General features: G+C 42.2%; 1 protein-coding gene across 3 annotated transcripts in view; it reads right to left on the reverse strand.

The window, feature by feature from the left end:
• Window positions 1–9,128, reverse strand: part of STIM2 (stromal interaction molecule 2) — a 73,822-nt gene extending 64,694 nt beyond the window's left edge. For 2 of the 3 annotated variants that reach the window (XM_055703189.1, XM_055703180.1), the window contains exon 1: window positions 8,759–9,128. In XM_055703189.1, the coding sequence (XP_055559164.1) occupies window positions 8,759–8,969 (211 nt within the window). In that variant the 5' untranslated portion in view covers window positions 8,970–9,128. The remainder of the gene's footprint in view (window positions 1–8,758) is intronic. The other variant, XM_055703173.1, reaches the window with a different exon arrangement.
• Between the last annotated feature and the right edge of the window lie 6,708 nt (window positions 9,129–15,836).

The following is a 15,836-nucleotide window of genomic DNA, read 5'->3' on the forward strand; positions in this document are numbered from 1 at the left end:
TTTGAATGCCATTTTTCAACCTCACGGGTGGTAACTGTGTAAAACATTGCTTTTTGCAAGTAGCTAAATCCCCCTTTATCCACCTTTCTCAATCTCTATTTACTTGGCATGCATGGGCTTTTACAAAAATCGTTAATACTACCTTACTCCAACACTGTTACCTTCTCACGCACACCCTTGTGCAGCTGCGCACTGAACTGAAGCAAGCCTGATTCTGCTGAGAAAAAAATTAATACAAACATCCAGCTCAATCAATTCCCCCAGACTAGCTCACCACCAGCCATGATAATATTAAGGGAGCAGCTGGAACACACAGAATAGTCAGGGAGGGACAGAAAGCCACAAGCACAAAGGAAGAGCACCTATTTCTGCAGAAACAGCCTACACCAGGGTCCATTTAAACCAGTTACAAAGCAACATCCTTCAAAGGCTGCAGAGCTACAGATCTCTCATCATTGCCTGCAACACACAGTAAGACCACTTACCAGGAGTGCATTTTAAGACCAAACCCAAAATATCAATTTACTTAAAATGCAGTCTTTGAATGAAATCCCAGTGAATATGTAATACAGGTTCATATGGTGAAGTCAATGGAAACCATTTCATTGTCTTGTATCTGTACTCACACTGACATATCACGGTGCTGTTCCCAGAGTAACTACAATGTCCTCTATGGCTCTGACAGCAGTGTCTCAGTAGATACATTCCGGGAACATCAACCAGGTAGAAGAGAAGAGACTGAGGCAGTCATATTCCAAAAAAGTACTGGCAAAGTTAGGTCTTTCAAAGAAAAATTAAAAATATACCCTGGGGAAGGCAAGGGCTGCCTTGATGCATTTCATTTGCAAGTAAAAATTGCAAGAAGAAAAGGATATACATACATTTTTCCTTCCTGCCAAATTATAATGTAAGTATTGGAGCTATATGATATTATGTAGTGTAATATATTTAATTCTGTTTAATTAATGATGTTTAATTTGCTAATATTTAGCAAAACAGTAAATAATACTTAGCACTGAAAAAAGTAATTTCATTTTCATTTCAAAATAATTGGCAAGTCTTTAGGCAATGAAAATAACAAGCCAACAGCATTTGTCATATAGGCATACCATGTCACAGCAAGAAGTTACCTTGCAACCTTCCATATATAGCAATCTAGAACTAAAACTACAGTTAGAAGGAGGTCTCCTACTCAGAATAATTAACTTTCATATTTCTTTCAAAATCATCACCGACCTCATGGTTTGGATGGGTTTCTTTATTCATTAACAATATATTTCTTGCTCACTGTTCTTCAAATAAAAGCACTGGATAGCATTTCAAATTGAGGAAAAATTAATCAAGCTTGTCATTTCCAGACTATAAGTGGAGACAAACAATGTAAGACTTATTATTATTATTTGCTTTAGATCTAGAAATACAAACAAAAAATTCACCTCCTTACTGCCTCTAGTGAGGGTAGGAGGGAGGAATGCATTCCAAGTAATATCCTGCGACAAAAAAAAAAAATTCAGCAGATTGACAAAAGTTATGTTGATAACTTCCTAGCAAAACTCACTTAACATATTTCTACATGTAAACAGAGTAAATCTAAAAACAACCAAAAAAAAAAATCACTTAAGCCATTTGCTCATTTATCAAATGCTACATGTACAAAAGAAAAGCCAAGAAACAATCAAGAGTTACTGATGACCAATCTTAATGGCAGCCTGTGGGAGTTGTTTACTATTAAAAATAAAATAATGTTTGTGTGAAATTTAGAAAGGAAATTAACATATTTAACTTGCAGAGAACGCTGAATCTGAACTAATTCAGTTCACACAGACACCTGATGGTTCTGAGAAGAACTGTTCCTTTATCTGTGTAATATTGTAACGTGCTTATAACTACATACAACTAACCCCTTCCTTTATTCTAAACCACAAAGTGAGAAAAAGCACCCATACCACACCTTCATGTATGGAAAGTTTCCTATTTTAAGAAGAAACTACACAGAGCTTAGAAATCCAAGATGACTTCATCAAATTTTTATTCAACAAAAACATATTTCAATTAAACTCTACCACAAGTTTTCTTTGTTTTTTAACAGGTTCAGATAAACTACTGGTTATTGCTTACCTCAGTTTCAGAAGCTGAGCAAATGACAATTTCTTACAAATTAATTACAACCACAGAAACTAAATACACACAAAAAAATAATCAGGTATTAAAATTTTAATTGGAGACAGTACCAGAAGGCTGAACTGCTGACAGTTTTTAAATGTTTCATGATGCAGAATAAAAGGTAAGAGACAGAAAGCATTGCCTAGAGGAAAATGATCAAAGCGATCTTTGCATTCCCATAAATTCTGAGCCACTGCAAAAGTTAAAGCTTCACACAATCCAAGTAGCCTCAACAACCACTTCCAATTTACACAAGTTTCTGTGGTGCTGCTTGTGGTTAGCAATACAAGCTGCAATAGCGGCAGGTTCCCTCCTGCCTCTGCATCCAGGAATCACAGGAGAAGCAATATTTGCCTGCAACAGCATAACACTGTCTGCATAGAGAGGAAATTTTCTCCTGATAAACTTAAAAGTCTGTGCTAGAGACCACAGAAATGAGATTTAAAATGTCACTGGTTCTTACCTGTTAATTCAAATTCTGTTGAGTCAAATGAGTCAACAGTTCTATTATGAGTGCTGTTAAATTCTTAACTGTTCTAACAAGCACATTATCTTCAATTGTCAAGACAGATTTTAGTTAAAACTCCGGAGTACTTTTCATTATATAGACTTAAGGATTCCTTGAACAGGTCTCTGAAAAATGCCATGCTTTTGGGATTGGAAGGAAAAGGAGAAAGGTCCAAAAGGAAAAAAAAAAAGAATGAAAAAAACCACCACAAATCAAACAAACATGAAAGATACAGTAATAAACTCTCTTCAGTTAAGTTACAAGTGCTCACAGAAATCAAGTAAACAAATGCAGATGTTATAGTACCCAGATAATCATATTCTGGTTATACCGATTCTAAATTTTCACAATGTATTATCATTTTGTTCACCCCCTCCCCCTTTCAGAAATGCAAAGATAGTTTCCATAGTAACAGGAGAGACTTAGAAGTATCCAAAAGCAAAATAACACTAACTTATGTAATAACTTGAAACTCACCTTGGTTTGTAAAATGTGCGTGTGCTTATTTTAGGTCAACAATACATAGTGGTTATTTATCCTTAACACATACCATATATGATCAAGAGAAACATCTCAAGTTCCTGTATTTTAAAAAGCCAGTTTCACAGATAGGATATAAAAGACTAATCCCAATGAAGTCTTCTCATACCTCAGGATTTCTGCAGGAAATTACAGCCAACTCTTATGTAAAATAATACTCTTTTGACTTCCAAGGAGTTTTTGACAATGTATTAAAAATTAACAAAAATAAAAGTAGTAATTTTCCTAGCTTTTCCACATCATCACAACTATTCTCAATATGCTCCTCTCCCCTGATGCCAACTGCAAAAAAAAAAGGACATATAAGTTACAGCACGGAAGCTAAAAAAAATCAATTAAAAGGATATAAATTGCTTACTTCATACAAACTTGAAAAAAGGAAACTACATTTTTAGGTGTTTTTCATAGTGGTAGCATCATGGGAAATCTTATCAAGATCAACTGCCTCCTCAGTCAGTTCAGTCCTTCTTTGACAAATATATGGCAGCTCAACCTGCTTAAGGTAGATGAGTATCACTGAGGTTAGTTAGAAGAAAATGAATCATGCCCAAACTGCATAGGACCAGCTAGACATAATCTGGTAGGAGGTCCCCAGAAAAGCAGAGCAGCTTATAACTGAAAGAGCAATACAAAAACGTCTTGATGGAGGGATGATACCAAGTAAAAAAAAAAAAAAAAAAAAAAACAAAAAAAAACCACACCAACAAAAAAAACCGGGGAGGGTCACTGAGGGGTTTTAAGGCAAGCTCTGCTACTGTAAGACAAGAAACACAAAATACTAACTAAACCTGGCTAATTCCCACAGTAAGTCCAGGGAAATCTTCAGAACAGGTGATGCTGACAGTCAAGGGAAAAAAGCTCACAGTACACCAGAAGCTGCAGAATGCACTAGCAGAAGCACTGAAGAGTTACGGTAATAACACTGGAAGGCTGTAAGGCAAAAATACTCAGCTATGGCTAAGTTACAAGGGCTTGAGATCTTATCTGAGTGGGATTCCAACGCTGCTCTGCTACATAAAGCCAAGATTTTCCTTGGTTGCTTGGTTTTTAATATTTGTTTCAAGAACCTCTACAAATCCAGCCATTTACAGCTTTTTTAGCTATATCTAGTAGTTGTGACAATTCACCAGCTGCCAACTGAGCTAATCAAAACCCAGAAACCTTGTTTGCTGGATTTCTCCTATTCCTTATTACTAAAAATAAAGAATATGCTAAGAAATTAAAAACCTAATGAAACTGAGAACAGAGCAGAAACCAGCTGGATTTCAGGGGCAGATGACTGCATTGAGATGCTATCAGAAAGCAAATGATGGCTTGAAGTTGACATCCTTTAGTGGAAAAAGAACTTTCAATTTCTATCCTCCCAACAGAAACAGTAAGACTAGATCATAAAGTACTTAAAGACAAACAAAAAGTAGTAATGGAATAATAAAAAAAAAAAACCAACCCAAAAAAAAAATCTACCAGCCTTAAAAAGCAGTTTGCTAGGGAAGTGACAGAAGTCTCATAGCTCACAACCTTTTAAGATCAGCGCATTTGCTACATGACCAAAGTCACTGCACTCTGTATTAGTCCACACACATAACCACCAACTTCCAAATGGATTATTCAAGCCAAAAAAAGGTCACTGTGCCAGTTTTACAGTCACCTTACTGATGCAATTCTATGGACAGCTATGCTCAAACCATCACTCCTTGCCATCACAGGAGGCAGACCACCCTTCTTCCCCACTGATGATCCCACCTGGACAGTCCCATCCTGCCTTTTCGTTGCACTGGCACTAGTGCTTAAAGCATATCAGGAAAGAGTCTGATTAAGAAATCTATCGATTTTTCTGTTGCCTGTGTTTCTCTTCACATTCCTGCAAGCTAGAGCAACTGACAGCGCTCATCACAACACTGGGGACAAGCAGGGTACAAAGCAGAAAGGCAGCAGGAACTCCCTCCCTCCCTGTGGGCTGCAAGTATTGGGATGAGCATGCCCACACCTACTGGCTCTCTGCTAACAATATTGCTTGCCTGGCCAGCTGGGGTCAACTCCAAACAAGAAAGCCACCCTTCAACAGCCACCCACATTAGAATGGCTTAAAACAATTGTCAAGTTGCAGCTAAAAAGACACGTTTTCTAGAAAGCCTCACTTCTCAAGTGCCAAAGTCTAATTAATATGAAGAGCTCAGAGTGTTAAGATGATAGATAAGTTATTATCATATACATATATAAATAAAAGTTCCAGAATGGAAACTCAATTACAAGCAAAACAAATCTTTGAATGGCTTTCAGGAAAATGTTACATTATGTTGTCCATTGTTTCTTCAGTAAATACAATGTACTGCTGTAGTTAAAAATGGTCTAGCTCAGTGTTACAAGCCATTATTTGAGAAAAATTTATTAGCCAAATACAGGTCCTGGTTCTTTGTCTCACCTGAAAGGCAGACAAATTAATCCATGATCACGAACTAAATTTAGACTTTTAAACAAGAAAAGAATCCACAACTATACAAAATTAAAAAGCAACGTAATTAACAGTCAATGAATGAACTGAACGTGAAAACCCCGTGTTGTCTTCAGACTCAGAACAGAAGGTTCCTTAAAACTTTCTATCAAATTCAGTAGTGAACAGAGCCATAATGAGTAGAAAATCGCCTCATGACGTTTCATCCAGTGGAAACACAGCTTTGTTGATCCGATTTCCATAATTATGACTAAATACCTTCATCACAGTGTCAGATGCTACATATACAGCTGTCATTTTATAAATATCACCATTAAAAAGGCACACATACACAGGAAGACAACAGTAATGTTAATCTATATAAACAACTGAGTAAATCCCTGAATATCCAATGAAATACAGCAGGAGTAGAATCTTAGGCTCTTTCCTAGTCCTAAAATTCATTATACATACCTTTTCTGTCAAGATAAACTTGTCTAGGTATCTAGTTTTTCTGTCTAGATAAACTTTGCCAGCTTCTCCTCTAACACAATAAAAGCCCCCAATAATAGGAACTTACTGAACAATCTACGTAATTTGACTGCTATAGGTAAAAACTTTCCAGTCTATATTTAACCTAAATCTCACCCACGACAATTACTTCCTCTTAACAAGAAAACAGAAAGTTTTTAAAAAAAATCAATATGCTTGTGTGAACTATTTATTGTATATACACTCCCCACAGCCTTTTCTACCCTCCAAAATAAAACAATACTTTAAAAAATTTTTAGCATCAGTGATAGGTTGAGTTTCTCTATCCACATTGCTACTTTCCTCTGCATTTTTTGGATTGTTTAACACTGAACTAGGCACAAAAGTGCAACCAAGAAGAAAAAAAACAGATGCCTTCTGTAATTTAAACTGGATCAACATATCCAAGGATAGCACCCACTTTTGCCAGCTGTGTAACATTGCTTATTCAGATCGATTTGTTACTAGGGCTCCTGGGTTATTTCCTAAGCTGTGCTGCCCATACACCACCAAGTATCTGATAGCCTCTTCCTAGCACAGCCTTATCAGCTTTTCATCTTCTGGACTGTATTTCTCAAACCTATTAAGATGACATAAATTAAGTTTTTTTCTGTTCTTCTCCAGATGAGTGTTGGCAATCCCTCTTAACTCCATGGCACATCTGCAGGTTTTATATTATCTATCATTCTTTCCCTAAAAGATAAGCAAAACAACCCGCTGAACACGTCACCTGATTTTCTCCCAACCTTCAAGAGTTCTTCCAGCTTTACAAAGAGTAACTTAAAACTATCTGGGGGTTAGTTACCAGACAGGCAAAAACTTGCGTGATGAACTTAAACATTCTATTTATCGAGTGGATGAACACAGAACTATGTTAAAAACCTCCTAAAGATTAAAACTCATTCTAAGATGGCTTTTAACCATAAATATTTTCCAGACCAAACTCATGTAGCACAATAAATCCAGTCTTAACATGTTAGATTTCTCAAATAAATGTATTTCTTTACCAGATTCACTGCAGGGGAAAAGCACGACAGCTGACAAGCATCTCTGTACTTTTATAGTCCATAAAATAGTCTTTTTTCCAGACACTGACACATCAAGATTGATTAAGCATGAAATGTAGACAGCATCAGCACTATAATAGCAAGAACTGTTAAATACCACCTACAACCAGATTAATTATGGTCTGGAAAAAAAAAGCTATTCCAACACAGCATTTTCACAATACCCTTGGGAGGTTTGACTGCTGCTTCACAGATTGCGGATGTTCCAACTTCCTTAGTTTACACGGCAAGCCTACAGATTGGACAATTTGTATTTCAGAAATGCTGTGTCCTCAAACAAGATCGGCTAGATCACATAGCCTTGCACCTCCATCTCAGAGTTCCTGCGGGAATACCGTTGAAGTTCCAGCAGTTACAATTAACGTTTTTAAAGCGTTATGTTGAGAAGAAACCTATGCATGTTTCATCCACTGAAGCTCAGTAATTTCAGCTCAGGATGTCAATACTCTTCCAAACAATATCAGAAGTTTTTCCTCTGATAAGAAGCGCACACTAATTCAGAAGGAGTACGGTTTGTGATTTTCTTCCACCTTCCACACACCCCCTCCCATTAGCGAGCTATTTGAAAAGCACACCAAGAGACGCAACAAACTTCTAAATGTTTTCGAGTTACTACCTGACGCTCAAACCCCATCTTCCTAAGTGAAAAGCCTGCAGACCATAAAGCTTCCTACTGCTCAAGACAGGTTCATAATGCGTATAAGCAATCCAGAGCCGTCGACGCCTGCTGAAATTAGATTATTTTAAATGTTTCACCACAACTGCTGTTTGCAACTGCAGGCATTACCACCTGCCGCAAGCCCGGCTGTACGAATGTATTCACTTGTTTCGATTAAGTGAAGCGGGGGAAAAGCTTTCGACACTTTTCTCGAGGGCTAAATCCCCTCCGAGGGCGCGGGATGGACACCTTTGTCTTCGCAGCACGGGGCTCCCGGCCGGCGCTGCAGCTAGCTGCGCGGCGGCACGGCAGGACCCGCAAGCGGGCTAGGGGGGGTGTCGCCTCCCCGCCCCGGGGCCACCGCAGCCCGCCCCCCCCCCCCCTGCCGCGCCGGGAGGGCGCCCCGCATCTCGCCCGGCAGCCGCCCTGCGGGTGCGGGAGCCGCGGCAGAGGCGCACGGCGGGCCAGGGCCGGGGCGGCGCCCCAGGCACCCACCCGCACGGGCGGGCGGCACCGCGGGAGCCGACGCGGAAGCGGCGGCCCCGGGTCGCAACAGCATCGCTATCCAGCGGGATCCCGCGCGTAGCCTGCGGCGGGCGCCTTCCCGGGCGGGGCAGAGGGGGCGGCCGGCCGCCGCCGGGGCAGTACCGCAGTGCCGCCGCCGCAGCCGGGCCCCCTGCAGACCGGCCCGCGCCCTCTGCAGAGCCGCATCGTGCCTGGGCCCGCGGCGGAGGGAGGCGGCCCCGGAGCGCCGCGCACCGCGCCGGGCGGGGCAGGGCCCCGCCAGCAGCCGGTGTGTGTGTCCCCCGCCGGCGGGATGCTCCCCCCGCCCCGCCGGCGGCACGCGTGGGAGCCGTTACCTGTCACGACCGCCGCCGTCTCCGCCGCAGTGGCGGCGGCGCCTCCTCGCCCGCCCCGCCGGCCACCGCCGCCGTCCGCAGCCTCCGGGTCGCGTCCCCCGCCGGCGGCAGCGGGCGGGAGCAGCCCGGGCAGGAGCAGCCCCAGCAGAAGCAGGCAGGTTGGCACCGGGGTCGCCGCCGGCCGCCCGCCGGGCGCTCGGAAGCCGCTCATGGGTATCGCCGTCGCAGCGAGGCGAAGGAAGGGCAGGGAAGGAAGGAAGGGGCTGGAGCTCCGCCGCTGCCCGCTCCGGCGGCACGAACCCGCCTCAGCGCCGGTCCCACGCCGCCTCCCGCCGCTTCCGGCGGCCGCCGCCGAGCCGCCCGGGCGACACGTCACCGCGTGGTGACGTCACCCGGGAGGGGGCGGGGGCCGGGGCCGGGGCGGGGGCCGGGGCCGGGCAGGGGCGGGCGGCGGGAGCCCGTGGGCAGCGGGGCTGGGCCGGGGGGCTGCGGCGCGGCGGGACGCGCCTGGGGGCGCGGGAGGCGGCGGGTGGCCGGGCCTGCTGCGCCGGGGGGCGGCGAGCGTGCGTGCCGCGGCGGTGCCCCTCGGCGGAGCGCCGGCAGGGCTCGCTGCCAGCCCTGCCCCGGAGCCAGGCCGGGGGTCGGTGCCCGGGCGGGGAGCGGCCGTGGGCCGGCGGCCGGAGGGGCCGCCAGTCGTGTGGCCGAACGCCCTCCGATCTAGGCCGGTTAGCTTGGCCGCATCCAGGGAAGGCACCGCGTCTTAAAACGGCGCTTTAGCTCTACAGGGGGGAAAAACGAGACCCTGGAGTTCGTTACATTTGTCCTTATCGCAGCGACACTGCAGCAAATGCGGGCCCCGGGGAGCGCTTCCGAGCGGGAAGGGACATACGAGAGAAGGTTCGGTTCGGCATGTACCGCAGCCCTAAAAAAACAACAAAAAAAGTAATGGTGTTTTAATCTGATCCCATGCAGCTGAAATCACGAAAAGTAAGCCCTCGCCGAGATTAAACCTGATTTCATTGTGCTTAAGACCTTGGCCAAAAAAAAAAAAAAATAATAAAAAAAGGCAACAAAACAAACCACTTTTCCTTAAGATGTTTTCATCAAGCTGCTGAAAGGGAATAAAATCTACTTTTGTGCTTCGTCCCGTGCAGAGCTGTGGGATTCTCAGCATTCTCTTTGGAGTTGGTTAACAAGAATAACAGCCTGCAAAGACCAAATTAAACCGAACATCTCAGATACACAGTACATGAGAAAACAGCACAGTATGGATAGTAAAAGCTCTATAACCATTACATTCGTGATTAATTGTTCCAAACACCTAAGAAATAACTGAAGAGGTGTTTTGAAAAGGTCCTGAGAAAAGCCTTTGCCCCATTCGCAGACCCTACAGGAGACAGGAGCATAAAATGGAGGGGTAGGAGCTGCTTGGCAGAAAGCCAACTGTGAAATTGTTACAGTACCATTGAGTGCAGCAGGACATAATTTCTCTAGCAACATAATTAACAAGCATCCTCCATCCCAACTGCAACATATTTAAAAAAAAAAAAAAAAAAAAAAAAAGAAACCCACAAAACTTTGAAGTAGTGATACAGCTTATGAAGATTTGGAAAACGTGTGTACACCTAATGAATTCTCTTCGTATTGTGAAGTCTGTGCTTGGCCTTATAGTTTCTGTTGCTGAATACAACAGCTTTTAAAGACCAACAGTCAACAGTATCTGACCAGATCCTGCACAGAGAGAACAATGAAAGGTCTGCATCTTACAAAAGCTTATTCAGTGTTGTTTAACTTCAGGGAGGGGAGCTGGAGCAGAGTAAATTCCCTGGATGGAAACAAAGAAACTAGCTGCTAATTTAATTAATTAGTTAATTTTGAAATACATAAAAAATGGTACATGAAGGTTTCATAAAGGCAAGTTTCCTGGATGAGCGTGAACTATTTTAACTGAGAGCCACTGGAGTCAAAGAGTACAGGCTGCATGAGTCTTATAGAGAAATGTCACACATCAGAGTAGCTGTGAGATGGTGACACTAACAGAGCACACTTCCACGAAAATGCTGCGGACCTGAAGTGGAAAATGATCCTTGTTAAAAATCCTCTTGCAAAGTCGGTTCATTTTTGTCTCTTGCTTTCAGCTATAAGCTGCCACATCAGGAAGCACGGAACGGATTGTTTTCAAGCAATAGTTTTGTTCTGGAGTTGCAAGGAGGTCACTGCTGGCCAGGGCACCTTAGCAGAAGATCTCACAGTGAGAAGCATATTAAATGGAAATACCTCATGATGCCCTGCCACTTCACATCATGCAGACGCAGCTGCATGAGCTCAGAATCAAGGAAGGTACCTACCCTGGGCGGCAGCCTCACTCATTAATCCACAGAAACCAAAATGATTTGTGGTTTCAATATGAGGACCCAAATACTGCTGAGTGCCCTGCAAGGCTTGACCACAGAATCATAGAAAAATTTATGACCTCTAGAGTTCATCTAGTCAAACCCCCCTACTGAGCCCTGAGGAACACCACCGATAACCACATGCCAGTTTCATTTTGGTCCGTTGACCACTACTTTTTGAGTGGACTGGTTCAGACTCTCTTCCACCTGCCTTGTCCACTTACCTACTCCCTACTGGGCTACAAAGATGCCATGGATACCATGGCAAAAGCCAAAAAATCAATGCGTGTGCTGCTCTTACCACCTCATCCATAGAGCAAATCATCTCATCATAGAAGGCAATTGTGTTAGTAGAACTATGCTGGGGTTTCCAAATGAGCTTCTTGTCTTTCATCATCCCAGAAATGGCTTGCAGAAGGATCTGCTTCATGATCTTCTCTGAGAGAGGGGCTGGGTAAGGATGACTGTCCTGTAGTTTCCTGCACCTTGCTTTGATGGTAGGTGTGATAATTGCTTTTTTTCCCAGTAACTGGAAATCCCACCTGATTGTCACAGCCCTTCAAAGGTGATAGGAAGCAGCACCTTCCTCGGCACCTTTAGAAGCACCTCCTGTCTAGCCCTAAGGACCTGTAAACATCTAATTTGCTGAAGTAGCCCTCATGCAACATTCCTTTGCAGTTGATAGCAGCCTCATCCTCCAAACTTTGCCACCAGGCATGGAGATATGTGAGGCCTGACCTTGCTAGTAAAGAAAAGAGAAAGAGGGCTTTGTGTATCTCAGCCTTTTCCAGGTCATTCATTATTGGGTCACCTACCCCAGTCAACAGCAGAGCCTGTGGTTCTAGGCTTAGTGTGCTTGTCATTAAAATGATTTAGATTGTTTTCCCAGCCTTTGGGTGTAGACAGCTGGAATAGAAAGGCTGTGTTGTGTGCATGGTGTGAATGGAGAATGAATGGTAACGCCTGGATGTGGGGGTGCTGGATGGAGCACTCCATCTGGATCCAACTGAATGCAGCAAAAGGGCTCTCAGCGTAGACTGTACTAATGGCACCCAAATTAGAAGGTGATCAAGGCCCTAGCACACCTGTATGCCGTTTCACAAGACACCCAGATCTGGAGAAAAAGAGCAATGAAGAAATCCTGATGACTCACAGAGGTGGGACAGGATGGAGAACTGATCACTATCAGCTGCTCAGGGCTATAAAGGGGCATATCCAAAAATCTGTGCATGGTTGCCAGCTTAAGGAGGGCTCAGGAGATATGGGGGGGACTTCACAGCTGGCATCATTCACCTCCAATTACAATGGATATGGGACCTAATGTCCTGGCATGAGCATTGCAGTGCTGGAGGGGCACCCTGTGGCTATGTAGATTTCGTGAACACACATCCTGGTGCTCCTGAGCATAGTGATGCCCTGAGGGCATGACTGACAGTTAAAGGTACTTCATTCTGATTTCTGTTTTATATAAAGCCACTTTCCCCTCAGAAGGTGTGTAGTACCTTGTCAATAGGGTATCACAACAGTATTTCCCACAAGTGCATCTCTTCATTTTTTTCCAGAGAGCATACTGGTCTCAAGGCCTAGAGTTCAGTCACTTAACGTTACTTTCAGTCAAGAGTCTTTCTTACCGATAATGGATTCGCACAGTCTCAGTCAAATTTTCTGAGTGTGCTTTGCTGCATGGATAACCAGAGATGCTTTTTTGAGTTCTGTCCTCCATCCTTCCGTTGATCTGCAAAACAGAAAGTTAATTTTGGGGTTTGTGTGGTTGGTTGTTGTTGTTGTTTTTTTTTCATAGCATGTATTTTACTGCTTTGAGTTGCCATTTCTGTCATCAATTTTATCATCTGCCTAGCCTGGTTATGCATATTGATTTATCTAAGTAGAAAAAGGGAGAGGAAATAATCGTTAGAGTTGTTTAATGCTGACAGTTCTTTCCAATACATGCATTCAGCTGGTCCTAAAAAACCCTGGAACCAAGTTTGAACAGCAGAGTAAAGGAGAAAAAAAAAATTTGACCGCTATTTACAGTTTCCCCAAACTGCACACTGGGAATGCTCTGGTTAAATATGAGAACTCAAAAGGAAAAATATTAATCGGGTAAACAGGCTGATAGTAACAAATGAGAAGGAAATCTGGTGGGCAGAACAGGAAAAAAAGCACAAGCTGAAAAATATGGTGGGAGGTCACATTACAGAAAAGAAGACTTAGAAATAATAGGCAAAATCTCAGGTAGACATTAATACAATCAGATTTATTTGTTCAAAAAACAGTGCAAATACAAACTGACAGTAAATTAATGTAAATTCAAATTAGCAATGACCACCAGATTATTGGTAAATTATCCAAAAAGCACTTGATTCTATAAAAAAATGAGAAAGAAGCAATCATGTTGAACAGTCTTGAGATTAAAATTCAAATGTCTTCTCTTGATTAGGGAAGTTACTCCTACCTGCACCCAAATTATATTAAAAAAAAAAAAAAAAAGTATTGATTGCAACCTTCTAGTTCTCTGATTTCATGTGCTGATAATATCTTGATAAAATCTTGAATGAAGGTGGAATTTTACAGGCTTCATATTTGTCAGGATGAGAGGATAAGTTTAGGAATTCCTTCTCAGTTGTTTCTGAGTTACTGAAGCTTATGTTTTCAGGAAGGAGAGTCGTTAGCTCAAGGGAAAACTATACTAAGTATTTTAAGTGGTCCTGTATTCCCAGCCCTTAACAGACTAAGAAACTATGGGACATAGATGTTATCTCAGTCCAATAATGAAATTGCAATGGAGACAGTGGAAGTGAATGAAACCTTTTTCCTTATCTGATTAGCCCTTATGATCTTCTTAAGACCAAGATTCTAGGTATCTCTCAAATGAGCAAACTGGCTGGTAATAGGCTAAAATGCTTTTAAAGTGACAACATCTCAGTCAGCAAGAAGGAGCAGTCACTAACTGCAAACCAGAGCTGTAGATCTGTAAAGAACTTTTTGATTATGTCTCCTAATTATTGAGGCTTTTTTTAAATTAGTATTGTCACTAGTATTGCTGAAGATATTTTTTTTCTATAACACTTAAAGAATAAAGTACAAATATAAAAAAAAAGTCTTGAAAAATACAGAATGTTCAGCAAATGTTCATTGCAGCTGAGTCTCCTATTTGCATGGAAACTTTGCATATCCTTTTTTCAATTTGTTGAGTTCCTTATGGGAACAAATATGCCATTACAGCTAGATGTTGGCTAGGCAGACTGTGGTTGAATTTTGTTTATTTCAAAAATAAACAAAGACTCAACCTGTTTACACAAGATCTGGAGGCACATCTGCAGATAGCAAATCTGAGGGAAAACAATGGCAGAATGGGTGAATAAAATATTTCAGGCAGCACTTTGATTTCTGGATTCTGTAGTAGGAGCCAAACAGCTTGCCAGGACACAGTCTTACTGGTGATGCAGACGCAGGAGTCTTGCTATCTGATTGATTATTTTGTGGCACCAGTCAGATTACAACAAGGTGACGGGTTGTCATATGTTTTGACAGCTAAAGGGCATTCAAGAATAACACACAGTTGTGGAAAATAATACATTACAGATTAAGGTGATCAGAAGTATGCTAGAAACTGCCACAGGACAATCTTTGTGATCATGATGTGACTGAGTCCCTCTCCTCATCTAATCTACTCAGAAAATACCTCAATTTTATTTCTTTTTTTTTTTTTTTTTTTTTTTTGGCCAAAATTGATTGCTAGACTGTAAATGTCCAGACACCTTATTAAATTTTAAGAAGACTTTGACTGTGGCAATTTTGCACCCCCAGTTAAGTCACAATCAGCTCATTAGTAGTTCAAACTGTCTTTAAGATCAGGGTAATTATTCTTGATGTTTAACAAACAGCAATATTACACAACCAATCTATACACTACAAATAATTTGCTTGCCATCTTTCTTTTTCAGTTTTCAAGCAATGTGAGAATTCAACCCATTTCAACACTGAAGTGATAGCTACAGAGATGGCTCAGTGAAAAAGAATATCTCAGAGGGAAGGGAGTACAGATAATTTCATTGCCATATGCAAAAAGAAAATCCCAGTATGTACATAAACTTTCTTTCACCTTCTCTGAATCTCAGTAAATCTCTAAATCCACTCTTACCTAGAGCAGAGACAGTCAGTGCTTTGTATCTGCTTATTCCCTCCCTTCCTGCTAGACAGGAAACAAGGAAAAAAACGTTACAGTCAGGAGGTGATGAGAGTCACTACTGCACATGACTAGCAAATGCATGGGGAAAAACATAGAATAAAAGTCACAGTAAAAAAAATCTCATTTGGACATAATAATTTAGCACATATCTGTGATCGCAGCAAGTATTGAAGGCTGCCTCCTGAGGTGTGTTTGGGTATGTCTTCACTGGGCAAAAAAAGTTCCTACTCACTTGTAACAGGAACTGTCAGGATGGAGTCTGCCTATTCAGGCTGGTAGGGGTGTTCTGGGGGATCAGTTGTAGTCTCAGTGACTCTAAAGTAATTGTAGCATTAAAAATAATGTAAGTAGTGACTTTCAGAATGTTGAGTTTTTTTTGTCTAAATAAGTAGCTAAAGTCTTGTTACCTCATGATGTATAATGCTGCTCTTTACCTGAATGAGCATAGTCAGAAAAATACTGTCAGATTAATTATGTATAAGGGCAACCATTT

This window comes from Falco cherrug, chromosome 1 (assembly GCF_023634085.1).
Source record: "Falco cherrug isolate bFalChe1 chromosome 1, bFalChe1.pri, whole genome shotgun sequence".
Taxonomy (NCBI): domain Eukaryota; kingdom Metazoa; phylum Chordata; class Aves; order Falconiformes; family Falconidae; genus Falco; species Falco cherrug.